Source organism: Ciconia boyciana, chromosome 8 (assembly GCF_034638445.1).
Source record: "Ciconia boyciana chromosome 8, ASM3463844v1, whole genome shotgun sequence".
Classification (NCBI taxonomy): Eukaryota; Metazoa; Chordata; class Aves; order Ciconiiformes; family Ciconiidae; genus Ciconia; species Ciconia boyciana.
This window is the reverse complement of record NC_132941.1, coordinates 1,893,672-1,909,823: the sequence shown is the minus strand read 5'-3', so window position 1 is coordinate 1,909,823 and position 16,152 is coordinate 1,893,672. Positions and strand designations below refer to the sequence as shown.

Here is a 16,152-nt window from a genome sequence, read left to right as displayed (position 1 = left end):
GCTTCGGTGGCCCCTCCGTCCCCGCGCCGCTGCCACCTCATTGCAAACCCAGTTTGAAGCTCCTCTCGCTGTGGCGCGGGGCCATGAGTAGGGGTTGGGGATTTTGGTATGTGTAGGGTTCGGTTTGGTTTTTTTTGTTTGTTTTTTTTTGCTTTTGGACCTGTTTAGGTGATTTCACACAAAGGGGTGTACTCTCGTCTCGATGAAAACCCGAGTTCAGCACCCAAATCCCTCGGCATCGAGGTGAACCTCTGCTCCGGAGCTGGCAAGGGGCTGGGAGGGGTGCGGGGGGAGAGCCGGCGGCCCTGGCAGCGTCACTCCAGCCCCTGGGTGCTCCGCTCCCGCTCCGCCGCTCGCCTGCGGCTCCCGCTTTTAAAAAATCCAAGCTGTAGGGATTAAAGAGAAACAAAAGAAAACCCCACCATTACTTCAGCTGATTGCTGGGGAGAGTCTTTCTTTTAACGGCATATTGCCAGGAGGTTTAGACCCTGAATATAAATAATACGGAAGCGGAAAGAGGTTAGAGGAGCTTTTTGCGATTCCCAGCGGTGCCGAGGGGCTCGTGGGGCTGTGGACACGGATCTGGGGGGTCAGGGGGTCCCTCCATGCGTGGGGGTCTCCACCGAGCGCCCAGCAGGCGTGGATTAAAGGCTGCTCACCTTCCAGAGCGCGAGGACGAGCAGGGCCAGGAGCAGGAGACCTCCTAACGTGCTCCCCAGGATGATCCAGATGGGGATCTGCGACTCCTCCGGCTTGGAGATTTCAAACGTTATCTGCAAGGAAAGAGCATCAAGATACGCTGCTGCTGCTGGGTGCAAGAGCCAGGCGGGCAGGGGATGGGGGGGACGGCACGACGGTGGGGATACTGAGCATCCCCTCCCTTTGGGAGGATGCCGGAGCTGCTGGGGAGGATGCCCACCCACGCACCAGTGATTCGGCTCAGGTTTTCCCTGCTCAAGCCCGTGGTGCCTGGACCAGAGCCGCCCGGCTCCAACCACAGCTGCACCGAGCGGCCCCGGGCTCTGCGGAGCCAGGTGCCCAGCGTGGGTTGCTCCAGCCCTTCTGCCGGCCGCAGGGTTTTTCCCGCTGGGGTCAGAGCAGGGTGTTGCAGCATCCCCAAGGCTGCCGGGTCCGTGCGTGACGTCCTGCCTGGGGGCTCACCTGGCGGCTGGGGTCCTCCTCGCGGAAGATGAAGGGGCTCCCGAAGCGTCGCTGGAGAGCGGCGTTCATGGTGAGCTTCAGTGACTTGAACTTCAGCTGCGCAAAGAGATGCTGGGCATGAGCACCGGCCATGGGAGAGGACCCAGCGCCCCGACCGGGTGCCCCCCGTGGCTTTGCTCCCCAATACGGCTTTGCATCCGTGCCAGGGATGCTGTGTGCTACATCCGTGGGGGAGGGCAATGCAGGTCAAGTAGTGAGTGTGGCTACATTGCAGCAAAAAGGACTGCTCGAGATTAAATTCCCCATGATGAGGTGCTGTGCAGGATGTTGGATGCACACACTGATAGAATAAGTAGGATTTGAAAACAAAAATCACCCCACACATGCCCAGCCTCCCTGGGAGGGAAAGCAATCGCAGGAGAGGAAAAAAACCAAAACAGGTTTTCATGGTGCAAGGGCTGCTTTGGGGGATTTCTCCTCAAAAGCCACGTGCCTGCTTTGGGAGGACTTACTGCTTTCAGAGACTTCATCCACAGATTGCCACGCAAGTGCAAGTTCATCTCCTCGTTGGGGGCTAATTTCACATTGCAGTCGATGGAAACGACGTCGGAGTTGCTGTGGTTCTGCAAGGGGAGAAGTTTGTGGCGTGGGAGCATCGCTGCTGAGACGGGGATAAAAACCGCCTGGGCTTCTCCCCCGGCACACATGGAGGGCAGCAAGATCCAAACCCATGCACCTGTCCTTCCCCGTGGCCACGGGGCATCCCCATCCTGGGGGCTTTCTCTCTGGTTTGGTGGCTGCCTGGGGCGGCAGGGCTCAGCGCGGGGCCAGGATCAGGCCCATGAAGGCACGTACCAGGTGAGGGATGCGGGAGAGGTCCTCCTCGGCGGGCGTCCTCCGGTAGTCGGTGGTGTTTCCCCAGATGTTGCAGGTTGTGTTCTCCTGTGGGAGAAGCCGGTGGGCTCTGAGAATGGGGACGGGGACCACGGCAGCCACCTCCCCGCGTCCTGCCCCGTGCTCAGCACCCATCCTGGTGGAAGCGGGGGGACCCTGGCACCCCCCCGGGCTTTGCCGGTGCTGGCGGCTGAGCTGGAGTCCCTGTGCGATGCAGCTGCCACCGCTGCACCGTGGGGCTGGAGGAGGTCCTGGCCCAAAAGGAGTCCAGCATCCAACTTTAATTAATTCCTGTGTTTTGTACCTCGCTCCCAGCAAAAATCAGCCTAGCAGAGAGCCCATCCAGGATGCCAGCCACGTGCACCGGGGCGTCACAGGTGACATGGGGACTTTGCCAGAGCTGGCAATACAAAACACCCCCATCGAGGCCAAATCTGCCTGTAAATATGCCGTCTCCTCTGCCAGGCTCTTCCCATCACCAGCACGTGAGTCCCGGGATGCTCCGGGGTCTGCTCCCAGCCCTCTCACCACTTTTATGGTTGCTCAAGGCTGCAGACCACCCCAGGCACGGCTAAGGCTTGCAAGACCCTCAAGAATTCAGTGCATACCAGAAGGAGGTCTAGCTCAGAGAAATATTTGGACTAAACCCCTTGGCTGCTACCATTTTCCATGTTTCCAGCCAAGCGAATGCAAAAGGGAGAAGCCCGGGCACAAGCCAAGACCGACCGTGCAGGCGTGAGCACAGGGGGGTTTGCAAAAGGCTGGGGTGACCCGCTGTGGGGTGTCTCCATCCCCACCCCTGGTGCAGAAAGGACCCATACGTGGGGATGAAACCCCCTCCTACCTGGTCCACCACAAATTCGGTCAGGAGCAGGAGGCGGTTGCCTGCCCGGGTGGCCACGGGGACGGTGAGCTTGATGGTCACCCCCTCCACGGGGAAGAAGCCCAGGTTCTGCAGCTGCGAGGGCAGAGGACAGAGATGTGCCTGGGGTGCCGGCGTTCCACGGGATGGGGACGAGCAGGGTGACCGTGGCACATCCCACCTCCGGGACGGTGCTTGGGGGGGGTCCCTCAGCCGGTTTAAAACCCCCTCCTTACCTTGAAGGTGCAATGAAAGGGGGGACCGATGCTGTCGTATCTCTCCAGGGAGCTGTTCGACCTGATTTCGTAGTAATCCAGGCTTGACGTCCTGTCGTGACGAAGGAGGACAAGTCGCGAGGAGAGCTCGGAGCAAACAGAGCACGAAGCAGCCCCATGCCCAGCTGCCCCCAGCACCAGGCTGGGCTGCCCCAGCCCCTCCGCAGGCAGATTCCCCGAGGAGAGGACTTTTGGTCTGTCTGCCCCCATTTTGGATGGAAACCATCGCCTGGCTCCGCCTCGTGCAAAAAAAAAAGATGGGGGATTTTCACACTATTCTGCTTCTGCAGTATTTTCCCTGTCTTTGTAGAATTTTTCTCGCCTTTTTATTACAACAGAGACATCCAAGGCCCTGGTCAGCAGTTTGAATGTCATGTGTAAATCAGGGGAGGGAAATCACATCTCTGTTTCGCAGCTGGAGCGGAGGGGAAGGAGCCAGGAGCATCCAACGGACCCTCGTGGGAGCCTGGCCGGGAGCGCCTGCGATGGGACGCGCACTTGCAGGTATCACGACACGGGGTACGTGGCCCAAAACCCCCCAAACCTCTTTGAAACGATTTCCCCTTTTTTCCCCCAAGGTGCCCAAATTTGAAATTTTTTTTTTGTGCTGTTACTTTTCCGCCAAGTTCTGCCTTCTCCCATAAGGGCGATTCTGATATTTTTTAAATTGAGAATCCCCCCACTCCCCATAAATTGTAAGTGTCAAAGTGGCTTTATTTTCAGTGCCCCACTGCCCCAGTGTAAAAAAATAGGATGACTGAAGGTCTCAAAAATCTGCTAAGAATTACAGCAAGCGGTGCCAGGGAATGTGCTTCTGGGGTCCACGTTTTTTCTTATAATCGGGATAATAAATTATCATCCGTGCCGTAGCTCCCTGCTCTCCTTGGACCGAGGACACTCTCTGCTTTAGTGACTGTTGATGCCCAAATCCTTCCATGCACATCCCTCAGCTGAGCTTCTGGTGAGGCGATTTTAATGGGATGGCTACCAGCCCAGACACTGGCTAGTAACACATGTTATGAACATTATTACCTACAATAAGTACTTTTTCCCCTTAAAAAAAAATTGCCCTCACGCCTATTTAATAACACTTGTGCATTAAACATTATGAAAGCACAGCACCTCGTTGCTCCTTGCTGTTGATTTTTATAAGGGCTCACTGAGCGGGATGCCCCTGATTTTATGGTTCCTTCCGCCCCTTTTCTAAACAAATTCCCCAAATTAAAGCTCAGTTTGCACTGGACTCTGTTTGAACGCAGCTCCCATGGGGCCGGCACTGGTTTTCCCAAGGGCACCCTGCAAGCCGAGTCCCCCCAAAAGCTGTGTCCCCTTCCAAAACACTCACCTGGTGAAGAGCAGGTCGGCTTCGTACTTCAGGTGAAAATTCAGGTGGGCGAAGTTGTCCTCCTTGGTGCTCTCCTCCTCCTCGCTGTCGCTGAAACAGTAGCGGGGCAAGCGGGGGGTGAGGTGGGAGCCGGCTCCGCTCTGATTTTTTTGGGGGACGTCATAAGGAAGCAGGTGGGGAAGGGTTGAACTTTTGCTTTTTGGCCAAAGCGTAAAGAGAAGCAATTTTATTCTGTAACTTTTATTAGCACAAGGCCATAAAAGTAGAGCATTTGGAGAGAGATTTCCCACCCCGCAGCCCTAAAGCAGTGCAGCAGTCCCGGCAGAGCGAATCCTCGGCTGCTCTCTGCCACCACAATTGATGAAAAGGAAGAAAAAAATTTCAGTTGGCTGTCAGAAAACTTTACCTGTGCAGGGCAAGCGAGTAAGGAGAATTTTGCAAAGCTGTTAGGTGATATTTTTCCTGGGAGTATTTGCAGTTGTGAAGGGGGGTAAGAAAGCAGCAGGGGCTGAGACCCTTTCTGCTCAGAGCAGAGCCTGGCAGCAGCTCCGCAGCCTCCACGCATACAGAAAAATGATGGATATCAATATCTAGATAAATAAAAATAGCCTAGTTTGTGAATACAGGGCTGCGCACTCTGTAATAACCCACGGCAATCAGGTTTCCTTGTGGTTGTTCTCCGAGTAAAGCCTCCAGCTTCACCTACGGCTATGGAAGAAGGGAACCTAACGCATGCAGGCAACATCCCACCGACCTCGCAACCACGTTCAAGGGAGAAAGCAACCATTAACCTGTTGGCGATCAAGTAGATCTCCATGCTTTGAAGGAAAATCGACTTGCTGAATTCAAAATCCAGGCGAAAAGCTACCTGCGGAGGTTGGAAACAGATAGGAGAAAACATTAGGGGAAAATAAACCCCAAGTGCTGGCCAGGAGCAGCGCGGGGGCTCTGCGGGTGAGAGCATCCCCCTGATCCCACCAGGAGATGCTGCTGGGCTCGGGCAGAGCCTCGGCTTTCCAGGGAGAGAAGAGGCCACGCCGGGGATTTGCAGGATTTGCTCTCAGCCCTGCACACTGCATTATTTTTTTGCTCTGAGATTGGAGAAGCAAGCAGCCCCCCTTTGGAAAAGAAACCCTCCAGGGGACCTGCAGCGAGAGGCTGCTCACTCCCATCTGCGGCATGGGGTCGGCTGGCGGGGGAAGGCAGCCGGAGAGAGGCCAACAACAATAAAATGTGATAAATGTCACATCTGCAAGAGCTGTGGCAATGACCTCAAACTGTCTGGGACTGCACAGCTGAGTATAATATTAAAGCTCCTGCTGCTCTTGGGCCAAATTTCCATTTCCAGCTTGTCTTTGTTTTGGCAGGACCTGGACTACCTGATGCCACGCAGATGCATTCTCAGCCCCCGTAGGTCATGGGGAGCTGAGGCTGCTGCACTCTCGTGTACAGCCACAGGCATCTAAGAGGGCTTTTTTGGGAGCTTTAAAGCCTAGCGAGGTGCCTGGAGCTCATCCGTCATTATAAAGCTTCTGACAAGGGAAGGCTTCAGACGGATATGGTGGTTGGAAAGATTTTTCTCTTCAGATCCCACTTGTCTCGGCCCGTTTTTCCCACGGGGGTGCAGGACGGGCAGGTGGAATTTCACAAGGTGACTGCGGAGAGCGGCACCGGCAAGTGAGGTCCTGCTCTGCCCGTGGCATCTCCTTGCTTTTCCTTCCCTACCTTAATGCTGCACGTAACGTTTGCGAAGGGTTTTACGGCATATAAAAAAATTATGCTGACTGGACCTGGGCTTACCCCAAGTGCTGGGAACCGCTGTGAGCTGGGTTCAGAGGATGCCACCAGCCCAAGGGGGCTTGGGCAGGCTCGGAGGAGGGTCTGGAGGGACCCTGGGTGTTCAGAGCAAGGAAAACCTCTCAGGCAGGGAAGGGTGCCTCATCCTGGGAGGAAGGAGCTCGGGGAAGTTACCATCAGTGATTTGAAGCCAACATTAAATTGCTCCAAAGGACTGGAGTCCAATTCTTTGACTTGGAGGAGCTGGGCTTGATTTTGGTGCTCTCCTAGCATCAAGGCAGAGTCCTAACCATCCCGGCTCCCCTAATGCGCCTTTCAAACACCAGCAATGGACAGAGAAAAGGAAGAAACCAAATGTTTATCTTTAAAAACCCTGTTCAAAGCCACCCAGCCCGAAGATGGATGGATGTGGCCCCGTGGCCGTGCCAGGGGCAGAGGGCTCCTGCCCCATGGGCGAAGCCTCACATAGGCGGGAGGGAATAGCTTTACCTTGGCCTTGGCTCGGAAAAACGGGTAGCTCACGTTGCACGCTTTCTTGTTGGGGTGCTTGTCTTCAGTCATGCAGTCGATGTTGATGTCCGTGTCATCCTAAAATGGGACGCAAAGTGTCCATGACACCGGGCGCAAGCCCCATGACCTGGCTCTTTATGGAAGCAGCAAACACACCCGCAGGGCTCAAAACAGGCTTTAACTTTTGGTGAAAACAACCAACCAACCAACCCAACCGACCAACCCACCAACCCACCCCGCTTGCTGCAGGCTGGGAATCCTTCCCACGCAGCTGAATTTCTAGGGCTGTTCCTGGAGAGGGGCATTTCTAGCAAGCAGCTTCCAGCTTTCTGATTTAAATCCTCGTTAGAAATTTAACTACAGCGGTGAATGAATGAACCCGGTTATTCTTGGCACTATAATTGGGAGGAAGAATATTTTTTCTGTGATGAGGAGTCACAGGGAAGCATCAAGAGATAACATGAGCTATTATTCTGCATGGCCACCAGCTAAGCAGTAATATTTGATTTCCTCATCTCAACAATTACATTCCTGCTGCTTGGACACCTTCCAGCTTCACCAGCCAGGCTGGGGAAGCTCCTGGCCATCGCAAAGCCCAAGCACAGGCTGGGGTGGGGTGGGACATGGACCCTGCTCTGCCTCCTCTGCTGCCAAGCAGTAGCAACCCTACAAGAGGTTGTAGCCTGGGTATATGCAGGTGTCCATCCCCACCACGAGACGATGAGCTATTCCAGTTTTTGGCCCTGTGTTAGACCTCGCAATGGTCTCAGTTCGAGCTGCTGCCACTGGACAAGTCCTACCCAGGAGCTGAAACATCCCAGCACCAGTCGCAAGGAAAATGCCTTGACAGCTGTCAGCAACGGCCCGGAGCTTCCTCCCACTCCTCTGCTGAGATTATGGTCCTTCTGGGGCCACAGCTACTTTTTATTTGGGTCTCTGTACAGCCTCTGACACAAACATCCATCCCCTCCGGTTGGCAATTTGCTTATTTGTAAGGAGCGGCAGCCAAGAACCCGTTAGCAGTGATGCTTCTATAACCAGCTACAAATATTTCCTGCAACCACTGCTGCATGGTGCTTTCTGTTACCGAGCATCGTAGGGTTTTTTTCCCCCTCACTTCATTTGGAGTAATCTCTCAGAAAATACACTTTTCTTATTTTGCGGGCAACGTGCCCCACAATTTTCCCTTGGCACGGCTTGTAGAAAAACCAACGCAGGCCATGGGATCTGCGGGCGGGTATGAAGTCATTGGGGAGATGAGCGAGGGCTCAGCAGCATCAGCATATTTTCTAAACCTCGCTGGGAAAAGGGAAGAGTTGCACTGAGAGGAGCAAGTGGTGGGGGTGAAGACTGGGGAGGGCACCGGCGGCACAGGGACGGGCTCATCCAGGGGACAGCTGTAGAGAAGTGGCATCGCCCAGCTCAATGCTGAGCTGTGGCCACGTTCCCCTTATCAGCCCATACTTCCAGGAGTTATATCTCAGCTGAAAAAATTCATCCCTGATGGGAACTTGGCCATGTGCAGCAAGTATTTTTAAACTATTGGAGCAGAAAAATAAAGACGGTAATAATTTCGTCTGCAATTGACCTTCTTTCAGGCTCTTAAAATTCAAATATTTTTGTATTTCCAAAATAAAGAGCTGAAAGGGCTGTAAGTGCTTAGAAACTAAGGCCATAAACATGTCTGATTTATGAGGATGGAGACGTTTTTGGGCTCTGGTTTAGGACACAGCTTTCTCATCCGGCTGGGATTAGGAGGACCTCTGGAAAGCCCTGGATCTCCCCTGGCAGCCTCACCTTGGGGATCAAGCTGGCAAACTGAAGGTTTCTGGAGAAGGAAATGTTGAGGACCGTGCTGTAGGCGTTTTCCCCTCGGTTCTCCAGCGTCGCCTCCACGGCCACCCTCCTCCTGCTGCTCTCGATGACGAAGACGGAGGTGTCGAAGGAGAGGGTGAAGGCCGAGCAGTCCGGCGGTGCCCTCCGCAGAGCCCGCCGGCAGAACTCCCTGCGAGAGGAGGGCAGCGGTGAAGGCAAGCGCTGCCCGCAGCACCGCGCCAAGACCTAGCCCCAGGATTTTTATGTGCACGGTGCATAGGGTAGTGCAAGGAAATCCCTGCTCTCCCTCTGTCGGAAAGAGGAATCACAAATTCCTCCCGTGGACCATCATTTTGCTTGTGATTTTTGGCTAACGGTGCCTTGCTTTCTCAAACCCAGTTAGGAGCTCTTAATACAGCTGGGATGTAAGGAAAAAATAGAACCCATACCATTAGCGAAGGGTAAAGCTGGCATTTAGTTTCAGCCTGGCTGAGATCTACCTCCCGGTAAGTTTACCGGCACAAACTCTGCAATGGCAGCGTCTGCTTTTACAGACTTGATGGGTGTTTGGGCATTTATTTTCTTTACGCAAAATAAAAAAGGAAAGGAAAATGTGGGATGGTGCCACCTTCAGAGCCACCTTCTGCCTCTAACGGCGGGGCAGGCAGGGCGCCGGTTGGAAGGAATAGCTCTGTTCCAACAAGTCACCTCAAAAGTGGTTTTCTCAGCAGAAATCACCTCCACATCAGCTGCTCTTGCAGGGCACGAGCTGATGCCCACGGGCACCCTCGGGAAAGCTCCACAGGCTTCAGGAGGAACTGGACTAGAGGTCTGGCACCCTGGTAGACCATGGTGTCTGCCCATGATTATTTGTAGGACTCCAGCCACTAAGATCCATAAATAATCCCCTACGTACAGCTCACTTCAACCTCCCACAGCACAGCCCAGCCAGAACCAGTCCTGCCCTGGATCGCAGCCTCAGGACCAAGAGCTTTACAGGAGACACAGAACAATAAATGCTGAATTATGGGATACAAGTAATCCCCAGGTAGCAGCCCTGGCCATGAGCTTGGTCCAGAGCCCACTGCTGTCAACGGGAGGTGGAGGTTCAGGCTCCTGTGCTCCTAGATAACCTTTAAAAGCTCTTTAAGTGATCAGATATAGCATATAATTATTTCTGCTGCGTGAGTCAAGCCTGTAATTGCCAAGTGGGTAATGCCAGCCTTGCATTTATTCCCCCCTGTTATTTACTGATTTGTCTCCCTGGGGCTCATCACCATGACATCAAACATTAGTTGTTTTATGGATTCCCTTAAAAACCACGGGTTCGTTCCAGGCAGGGAGAAAGCAGATGCTCAGAGACCCGCTGCGAGCGGAGGTGCCGAGAAGCACCTCGGGGTGATGTTGGATGAACCTCGTGGTGGTGCTGGGTGAAGGACCAGCTGCGATGCCCGTATCTATGGAGCATGGCTTGGGGCTGGGTTTTGGAGCCCGTCCGGTTTGTGATACTGGTTGGGAGGATGCTCCGAGCGAGCTACTCACATGGCACTGGGCACATCGCTTCTGGCATCCAGGACCAGATCAGGGACGCAGTGCTCATCCTCATTGCACCCGTTCCAGAAAGGGACCTGAGGGGGACAACAAGAGCAGCTCGGTGATGCTTTGCACCCCAAGTTAAACTCCGAGGAGAAGGGACACGGGCGGTGATCCTAGGCTGCAGTGAATGCGAACACATTGCTATCATGGAAGGGACCAGGGATTACAGCCTCAAGGTAAAGAAGCAAATGTTACATTCAGAGATAAATCTGCTGACCAAGTGTTTGATAAAAGGCACCCTCGGAGGTCGGTGCTGCTACCTACCGAGACCTTGAGCGAGGTGGGCCAGCCGTCGTCCAGCATGGGGCCGTTCTCGGGGTGCTCCAGCTCGTAGTCGATGGAGAACGTCACCGGCTTCACATAGTCAGCTGTGTCCTGCAGCGGGCAGAAAGCATCGTTGAGAAGGACCGGGCTCCTCCTTGCAGAGGGCAGCATCAGAGAGTAGTAAGGCAGACCTACAGGCGTGTGATTATTTTATGAAATAAAAGCTTTGCAATCTGGTAATCTTGCAATAGTAAATGTAATCTTGTAAATGTAAAAATGTAAAATTGTAAATGTAAATCTTGCAAATGTGATCTAGATCTTGCAGCCTACTTGGTGTGTAATCATCCTGTCTCACCAGCTAACCCTTACCTGGGGACAGGGACAACCCGAGCTCAGCTACTCAACATCTGCCTGATGGTGGAGGAAATGCTTCAGCCTGGAGACGCTGGCACCAAAAGATGGGTGCTCTGGGGGGACTGGCCCTGAGCCAGGCTCCCAGGGGGGACAGAGCTGTCCTGCAACCCTTACCTGGGGCTCGTCTGGCCGGTAGCGAGGCTGCACCTTTCCTGCAGCTCTACACGCTCTTCCCATGCGTTGCCCCCGCCGCACTGGGTGCAGTTAGATGCTCTGAAGCGAGATGCTTCTTGGGATAAATCACAAGCTCCATCTCGAGCTCCAGACTCGAATTTCCAGAAGTTCATGGCAGTTCAGGCCGGGGCTTGGGGCCAGGCCAGTCTGGCAGCTCGGCCCTTGCTGGCCTCTGCGATATTCTCATCATTCACTGGGAATGTTTGATTTTGGCCAGGTTTGTGCATCAGCTGTTCCCCGTGAGCAATGCAGAGGGTTTCGCTGGCTCTTGCACCCGGGGAAGGGGACCCTGATGGTCAGGGAGGTGCAGAGGGTGAGAGCACTGGGGATTGGCATGGAGGCATTTGGTTCCCGATGGAAAAAATGAGTTTTCACCAATTTTGGAGCGGGAGGACCAGCTTGACCCAGGCATCAGAAGTGCACACCCTCCCCGAGGGCACGGCTAGCGGCTCATGGAAAGGAGAACAGTGCAATGAAGTCAGCGCTTGGGGACCCAGCAGCTGCCGCGCGCCGGCAGCTCCATCCCTGACCACATCAAACGCAGCGTGAAGAAATCGGGGCTGAGAGACGAAGCTCATTTCCAGCCCCATGAAGCCATCGAGGCTCCTCCGACCACGTCCTGGCGTATCACTGTTTTGCACAAGGTGGAGAGCATCTTTGCTCGGGCAGCTGGCTCTCCCCCAGGGCTGGCAGAGGAGGAGACCCCAGCCTTGTCCTCCTTCGCACTCACCAAGACGTGGAACTGGAGCCTGTCGCAGTGCTCCTGCCCGGCGAGCAGCACCAGCTCCTTCTGCGTGTGCCGCTCTCCGCTCTCGTCCAGGTGAGCCCGTGGAGTGTACCTGCGCTCGTCGATGGTGGCATTGTACCGCAGTGCTGGAAGGAGAGCAGTGCCGTCAGGGCTTCTCCCCGTGGTTACGCTTGTTATATAGCAACACCGGGACAAAAAAATGGGCTTTTGTGCACTCAAACCCCTGTTCCCTGGCTGGGAGGAGCATGGCAGGGAGCACGCTAAGGGAAAATTGGGAAAATCAGGTCTTAGTTATTGTTACTTGTTTCTAAAAGACATTTCTTTTGGGCAAAGCTTCCACTCTCCAGGTCAAATGAGGAACTTTAAAAATGCATTACTACAAGGCACCGAGTAAAACCTGTGCAGGATATATAACCATCTGCCTCGTATATTCACATGCTGGCCTGTACCAGTTCTGGAGCACTCTTCTCTCCTAGACGCTTTACTGGGGATCATTCGCTTCCTGCGGTGCTGCCAAAAAGAAACCGAAGTTCCCCAACCCAGTGCCGAGCAGGGGGGGGGTTTGCACCCACTACACCGATGCGATGCAAAACGTGCAAGAAAGCAAAGAGCAACCGTCAGCCCCCAGCACGCACCATCCGTGGTGGGGATCTTCTGGGTAGCAGTAAGTGTAAAAGTAAATAAATAAAGAAAACTCCACTCAGGTTTTTGTCCTGCAAGCTCCGCAATTATAGCAGGGAGGAGGAAAACACTGGATTGGATAGTACAAACCAAAATTCTTGCTCTAGGGGATGGGAGTTTTTCTTTTGGCTTCACTCGGGACCTGATTTTCCTTTGACAGTGTTTGCTGCCGGGTTGCAAGGAGCCGGGCTGCTATCGCTTCCTCCCGTTCCAGCTGAGTCACGGGCATCCGCCGGGTAGATGCAGGGTCACAGCAACATGCAAGGGTTTAATAGCAGAGCTGGCCAATAACTTCACAGAGATTCCGCGGGATATTAGGGAAACATGCACATATGGTCGGCAGATGTGTCCTGCCGCTGCAGTGGGGAGGATGGATGAGCTCTGCGGGACATGGTCCGGGCACGTCCTCTCCTGTCCCGCTGGCTGGTGGGGTGGTGGTGACATCCCCATCCCCTGTACCACAGCAAGACGAGCTGCAGGAGAGCTTGGCCCCAGGGCGTAGGTGAGAGAAGAGGTTAAACGCGGGTAAGGTTGTATCCCTGGGGTGTTTCTTGGCACTGCTTAATGGCAGAGCCACCGTCCCTGCTACATCAGCCAGGATAGGGACAAATTTGTGGGTAAAAAGGGATGTGGCAGATGGCAACGTGCACTGCTCCAGACATGCCAGGCTCCTGGATGGTTTCCCTTGGCAGAAGCCGGGTGGTTCCTCGGGGCTGGAGACCTAAACAACGCATGAATTGGGGTTTTTGTCGTGCGAGCAGCCGTGCCGCTTACCCACGCTGGCTGTCTGGAAGTGAGCCGAGAGGAAGGTGGCGGTGAAGCAGACGAAGGCCGACATGCACGTGGCATCCTTCCCATTCCGCTTGCAGTCCTTGGTGAAGATGTTGATTTTGGAGGGCTCGAAGCGGATGCTGGCATTGATCTGGACCACGCTGCGGGACCTGCGGGTCGAGCACGGGTCGGGAGACGTGCTGGGGCACAGGATGCTCGCAGACGTCTGCAGCAGCCTCCAAAACTCTCCCACACCTCCCGATTCACCCTTTTCACACCTTTTCACCCATTCTCTCAACATCCAGAAGGTGCTGAGGAAGACCAAAGGCCAGCACGGCATGCTGATCTACTCTCAGCTCATCTGTGTACTATCTGAAGAATAAAATCTCGTGCACGTATTTGCCTCCTGCTTATGCCAGTGAAGTAGCTCAGCACTGAGAGCAGGATTTGGCCCCTTGCGTGCACATAGCACTTTTCAAGGCAGACCCCAGGGTGGCCCATCTCTGCCGGGCACAGCTACCCTCCGTCCTAACAGCTGCAAGGGACTTTCCAAACATGAATCAATAATTGCAAATATTAAATTGTTCTTATTAAATAAGACCAGAGGGAGCCTGGGCAAATCACCACAAATCAATTAGCTGGTTTGAAACTCCTGGGGAACTAATGATGAAACTCAATGCAAAACCAACTCTGACGTCCTTCTAGGGCCCAGTGGCATTGAAATCCCACGGCCCCGCCAGACAGGGGGTCGTTATTGTGGAAAGATGGCTCAGATTGTTGGGAGATCAGTTTTCCCCTGAAAAATGTTAGCATATTGCAATGAGCTTCGGGCAGAGGAGAGTGCCAAATGAGATACAGCTAACCACAGCAGCACGGCGTTCCCCAGAGAGCCGACAGCCAAGTCTACGAGCCCGTCTTCGTTCAGGTCCAGCTGTCCGTGGATGCTGCATCCAAAATACATCAGGCCCGGCGCGAGGTCTGCAGCTGCTATCCGCTGAAAAGCAAAGGGGAGAATCCTGTCTGGTTTCCAGCAGGAGCATCCCTGTCTGCAAAGGAGGGGTCTGCCACGCCGACCTCCACCACGCTACTGAAGATGCCCCTTTCCAAGTGATTGCACCAAAGGTAATTTTTCCAGGGAATGAGAGCAGCTTCTCTTCAGAGACACCATGCAGAAATTTCTGCTGAAATGACTCGGTATATTTACTATTTCTCACAAGTGTGAGAAATATTTTATCTATAGCAATCTGTTGCACCGAGTGCTAAGCGTTGCCCCTAATTTCAAGCATGTTTTCCATACCCTATGCTTGCTTTGTCTTGGACCCCTCACAAAATAAAATATCCAGCAATAATAATTAACAATGCAATACTGCATGTGAATTTATTGTGCTCTATCAGTCCTTAAAATGGGCACAAATGACATTTATTCTGATGAAGGACGAGGACAACCGAAGCATGCGGGAGCCGTACCTGCTTGTACTTCTTCAGGAGGGTCTCTTCGAAGCCAAGGAAGATGTATATCGCTCCTTGGTGCTCGTCCTCCAAAGGTGCCCCGACGACAAGGTCGTTGTAGGAGTCCTGGTTGAGGTCGGGCACGGCAGCGATGCAGGAACCGAAGCGGGAGTTCTGGTAGCTCTGCAGATCGACGAGGGCACCGCTGGAAATGAAGCGGTTCTGCTGGGCCAGCCAAAGAGAAAAGGCAAAAAATGCCCCCCCAAAACGTCAGCAGCAAGCGTGGCAAGAGGAGAAAACCCTCAAAGGCAAGCAAATAAGATGCAGGGATGTGTGAGCAATTTCTCTGAGAAAGGAGGTGAGAACCCTCCTGGGGCTGTGGGACTTTCTGCTCAGCATCTCTTTGGGGATGGATGAGCCCCGTGCCAGCCCCACTCCTGCTTTGCCTTCCTTTTATAACAACCTATGTAAATAATTGCATAAAAAGTTGTGCTTTAGGTATGGGGACTCCCGCTGCTCCGGGCGGGCTCTGCAGCCCTGGATATAGAACACGACCTGCTCACTGCCCTGCACGTCCCCGGAGCCTGATGGATTTGGGTCAGAAACTGCATTTTGAGCCAGATTTGAGGGTGGCAGGAAAGCTGGTCCTGCCCCAGAGTACTGCTGGGCACCAGGGCAAGGGACAGGGGTGGCACATGGGCAAGGGACGGGGGTGGCACATGTCCCGTCTGTGCCCTAAAGTGATGGTGGAGGGACCGATGTTGCTGCTCCCCACAAGCCCATGCCTGGCCCAGCCTCCAGGTGCCCTTGGAAGGAACGGTTTTGAGGGCGGCAAAGTGGATGGAGACTCTTTCTCCAGAGAGACACCCATCTTGCAAAGACCCCACCTCGCCCCCCGTGCATCGCCTCCTCGGGGTGGGAAGCTCGCCTGGCTGGGAGCAGCGAAGCCTCGAGACGAGGCGGCTCTGCTCCAGCCCAGGCTGGACTCCCTTTGCTGGCAGTGAGCAAACCCCCTGAGCTCGTTTATAAACACGGAAAACAGACAAATCCTCCTCGAGTCTCGCAGCAGCCGCAACAGCGAGGCGCTGCCAAGCTCTGTTGCCTTTGGAACGGGCTGTCGTGCCCTGCGATGTTTGATGGAAGCTGGCGGGTGCGTGCAACCCGGAGCCACCCCGGGGAGGTGACACGAGGGGACACGGTTCCCGTGCTAGCGCCCAAACGCCCCTGCCCTCGCCCTGCGGCGCTGCCACGTACCTCCCGCAGGGTGTAGACGTAGACCTTCCCCCTCTCCCTGCCCTCACTGAAGTACATGGGGGCTCCCACCAGCAAAACGTCGGTGACGCCATCGCCGTTGACATCGAGGGAGTTGATCTCGCTGCCGTAGTAGGAGCCGATC

General features: G+C 54.4%; 1 protein-coding gene across 3 annotated transcripts in view; it reads right to left on the bottom strand.

The window, feature by feature from the left end:
- ITGA11 (integrin subunit alpha 11) overlaps nucleotides 1-16,152 on the bottom strand; it is a 52,024-nt gene that overhangs the window by 3,868 nt on the left and 32,004 nt on the right. The window contains exons 13-30 of one of the 3 annotated variants that reach the window (XM_072871091.1): nucleotides 16,011-16,151; nucleotides 14,775-14,981; nucleotides 14,171-14,301; nucleotides 13,311-13,477; nucleotides 11,838-11,980; nucleotides 10,520-10,630; nucleotides 10,202-10,287; nucleotides 8,642-8,849; nucleotides 6,824-6,922; nucleotides 5,329-5,405; nucleotides 4,538-4,627; nucleotides 3,154-3,244; nucleotides 2,900-3,013; nucleotides 2,017-2,103; nucleotides 1,674-1,784; nucleotides 1,162-1,257; nucleotides 660-773; nucleotides 52-386 (exon numbers count right to left, since the gene is read on the bottom strand). In XM_072871091.1, the coding sequence (XP_072727192.1) occupies nucleotides 315-386; nucleotides 660-773; nucleotides 1,162-1,257; nucleotides 1,674-1,784; nucleotides 2,017-2,103; nucleotides 2,900-3,013; nucleotides 3,154-3,244; nucleotides 4,538-4,627; nucleotides 5,329-5,405; nucleotides 6,824-6,922; nucleotides 8,642-8,849; nucleotides 10,202-10,287; nucleotides 10,520-10,630; nucleotides 11,838-11,980; nucleotides 13,311-13,477; nucleotides 14,171-14,301; nucleotides 14,775-14,981; nucleotides 16,011-16,151 (2,145 nt within the window). In that variant the 3' untranslated portion in view covers nucleotides 52-314. Of the gene's footprint in view, nucleotides 1-51; nucleotides 387-659; nucleotides 774-1,161; nucleotides 1,258-1,673; nucleotides 1,785-2,016; nucleotides 2,104-2,899; nucleotides 3,014-3,153; nucleotides 3,245-4,537; nucleotides 4,628-5,328; nucleotides 5,406-6,823; nucleotides 6,923-8,641; nucleotides 8,850-10,201; nucleotides 10,288-10,519; nucleotides 10,631-11,837; nucleotides 11,981-13,310; nucleotides 13,478-14,170; nucleotides 14,302-14,774; nucleotides 14,982-16,010; nucleotide 16,152 lie in introns of those variants that run through there. The other 2 variants (XM_072871092.1, XM_072871093.1) reach the window with 2 other exon arrangements.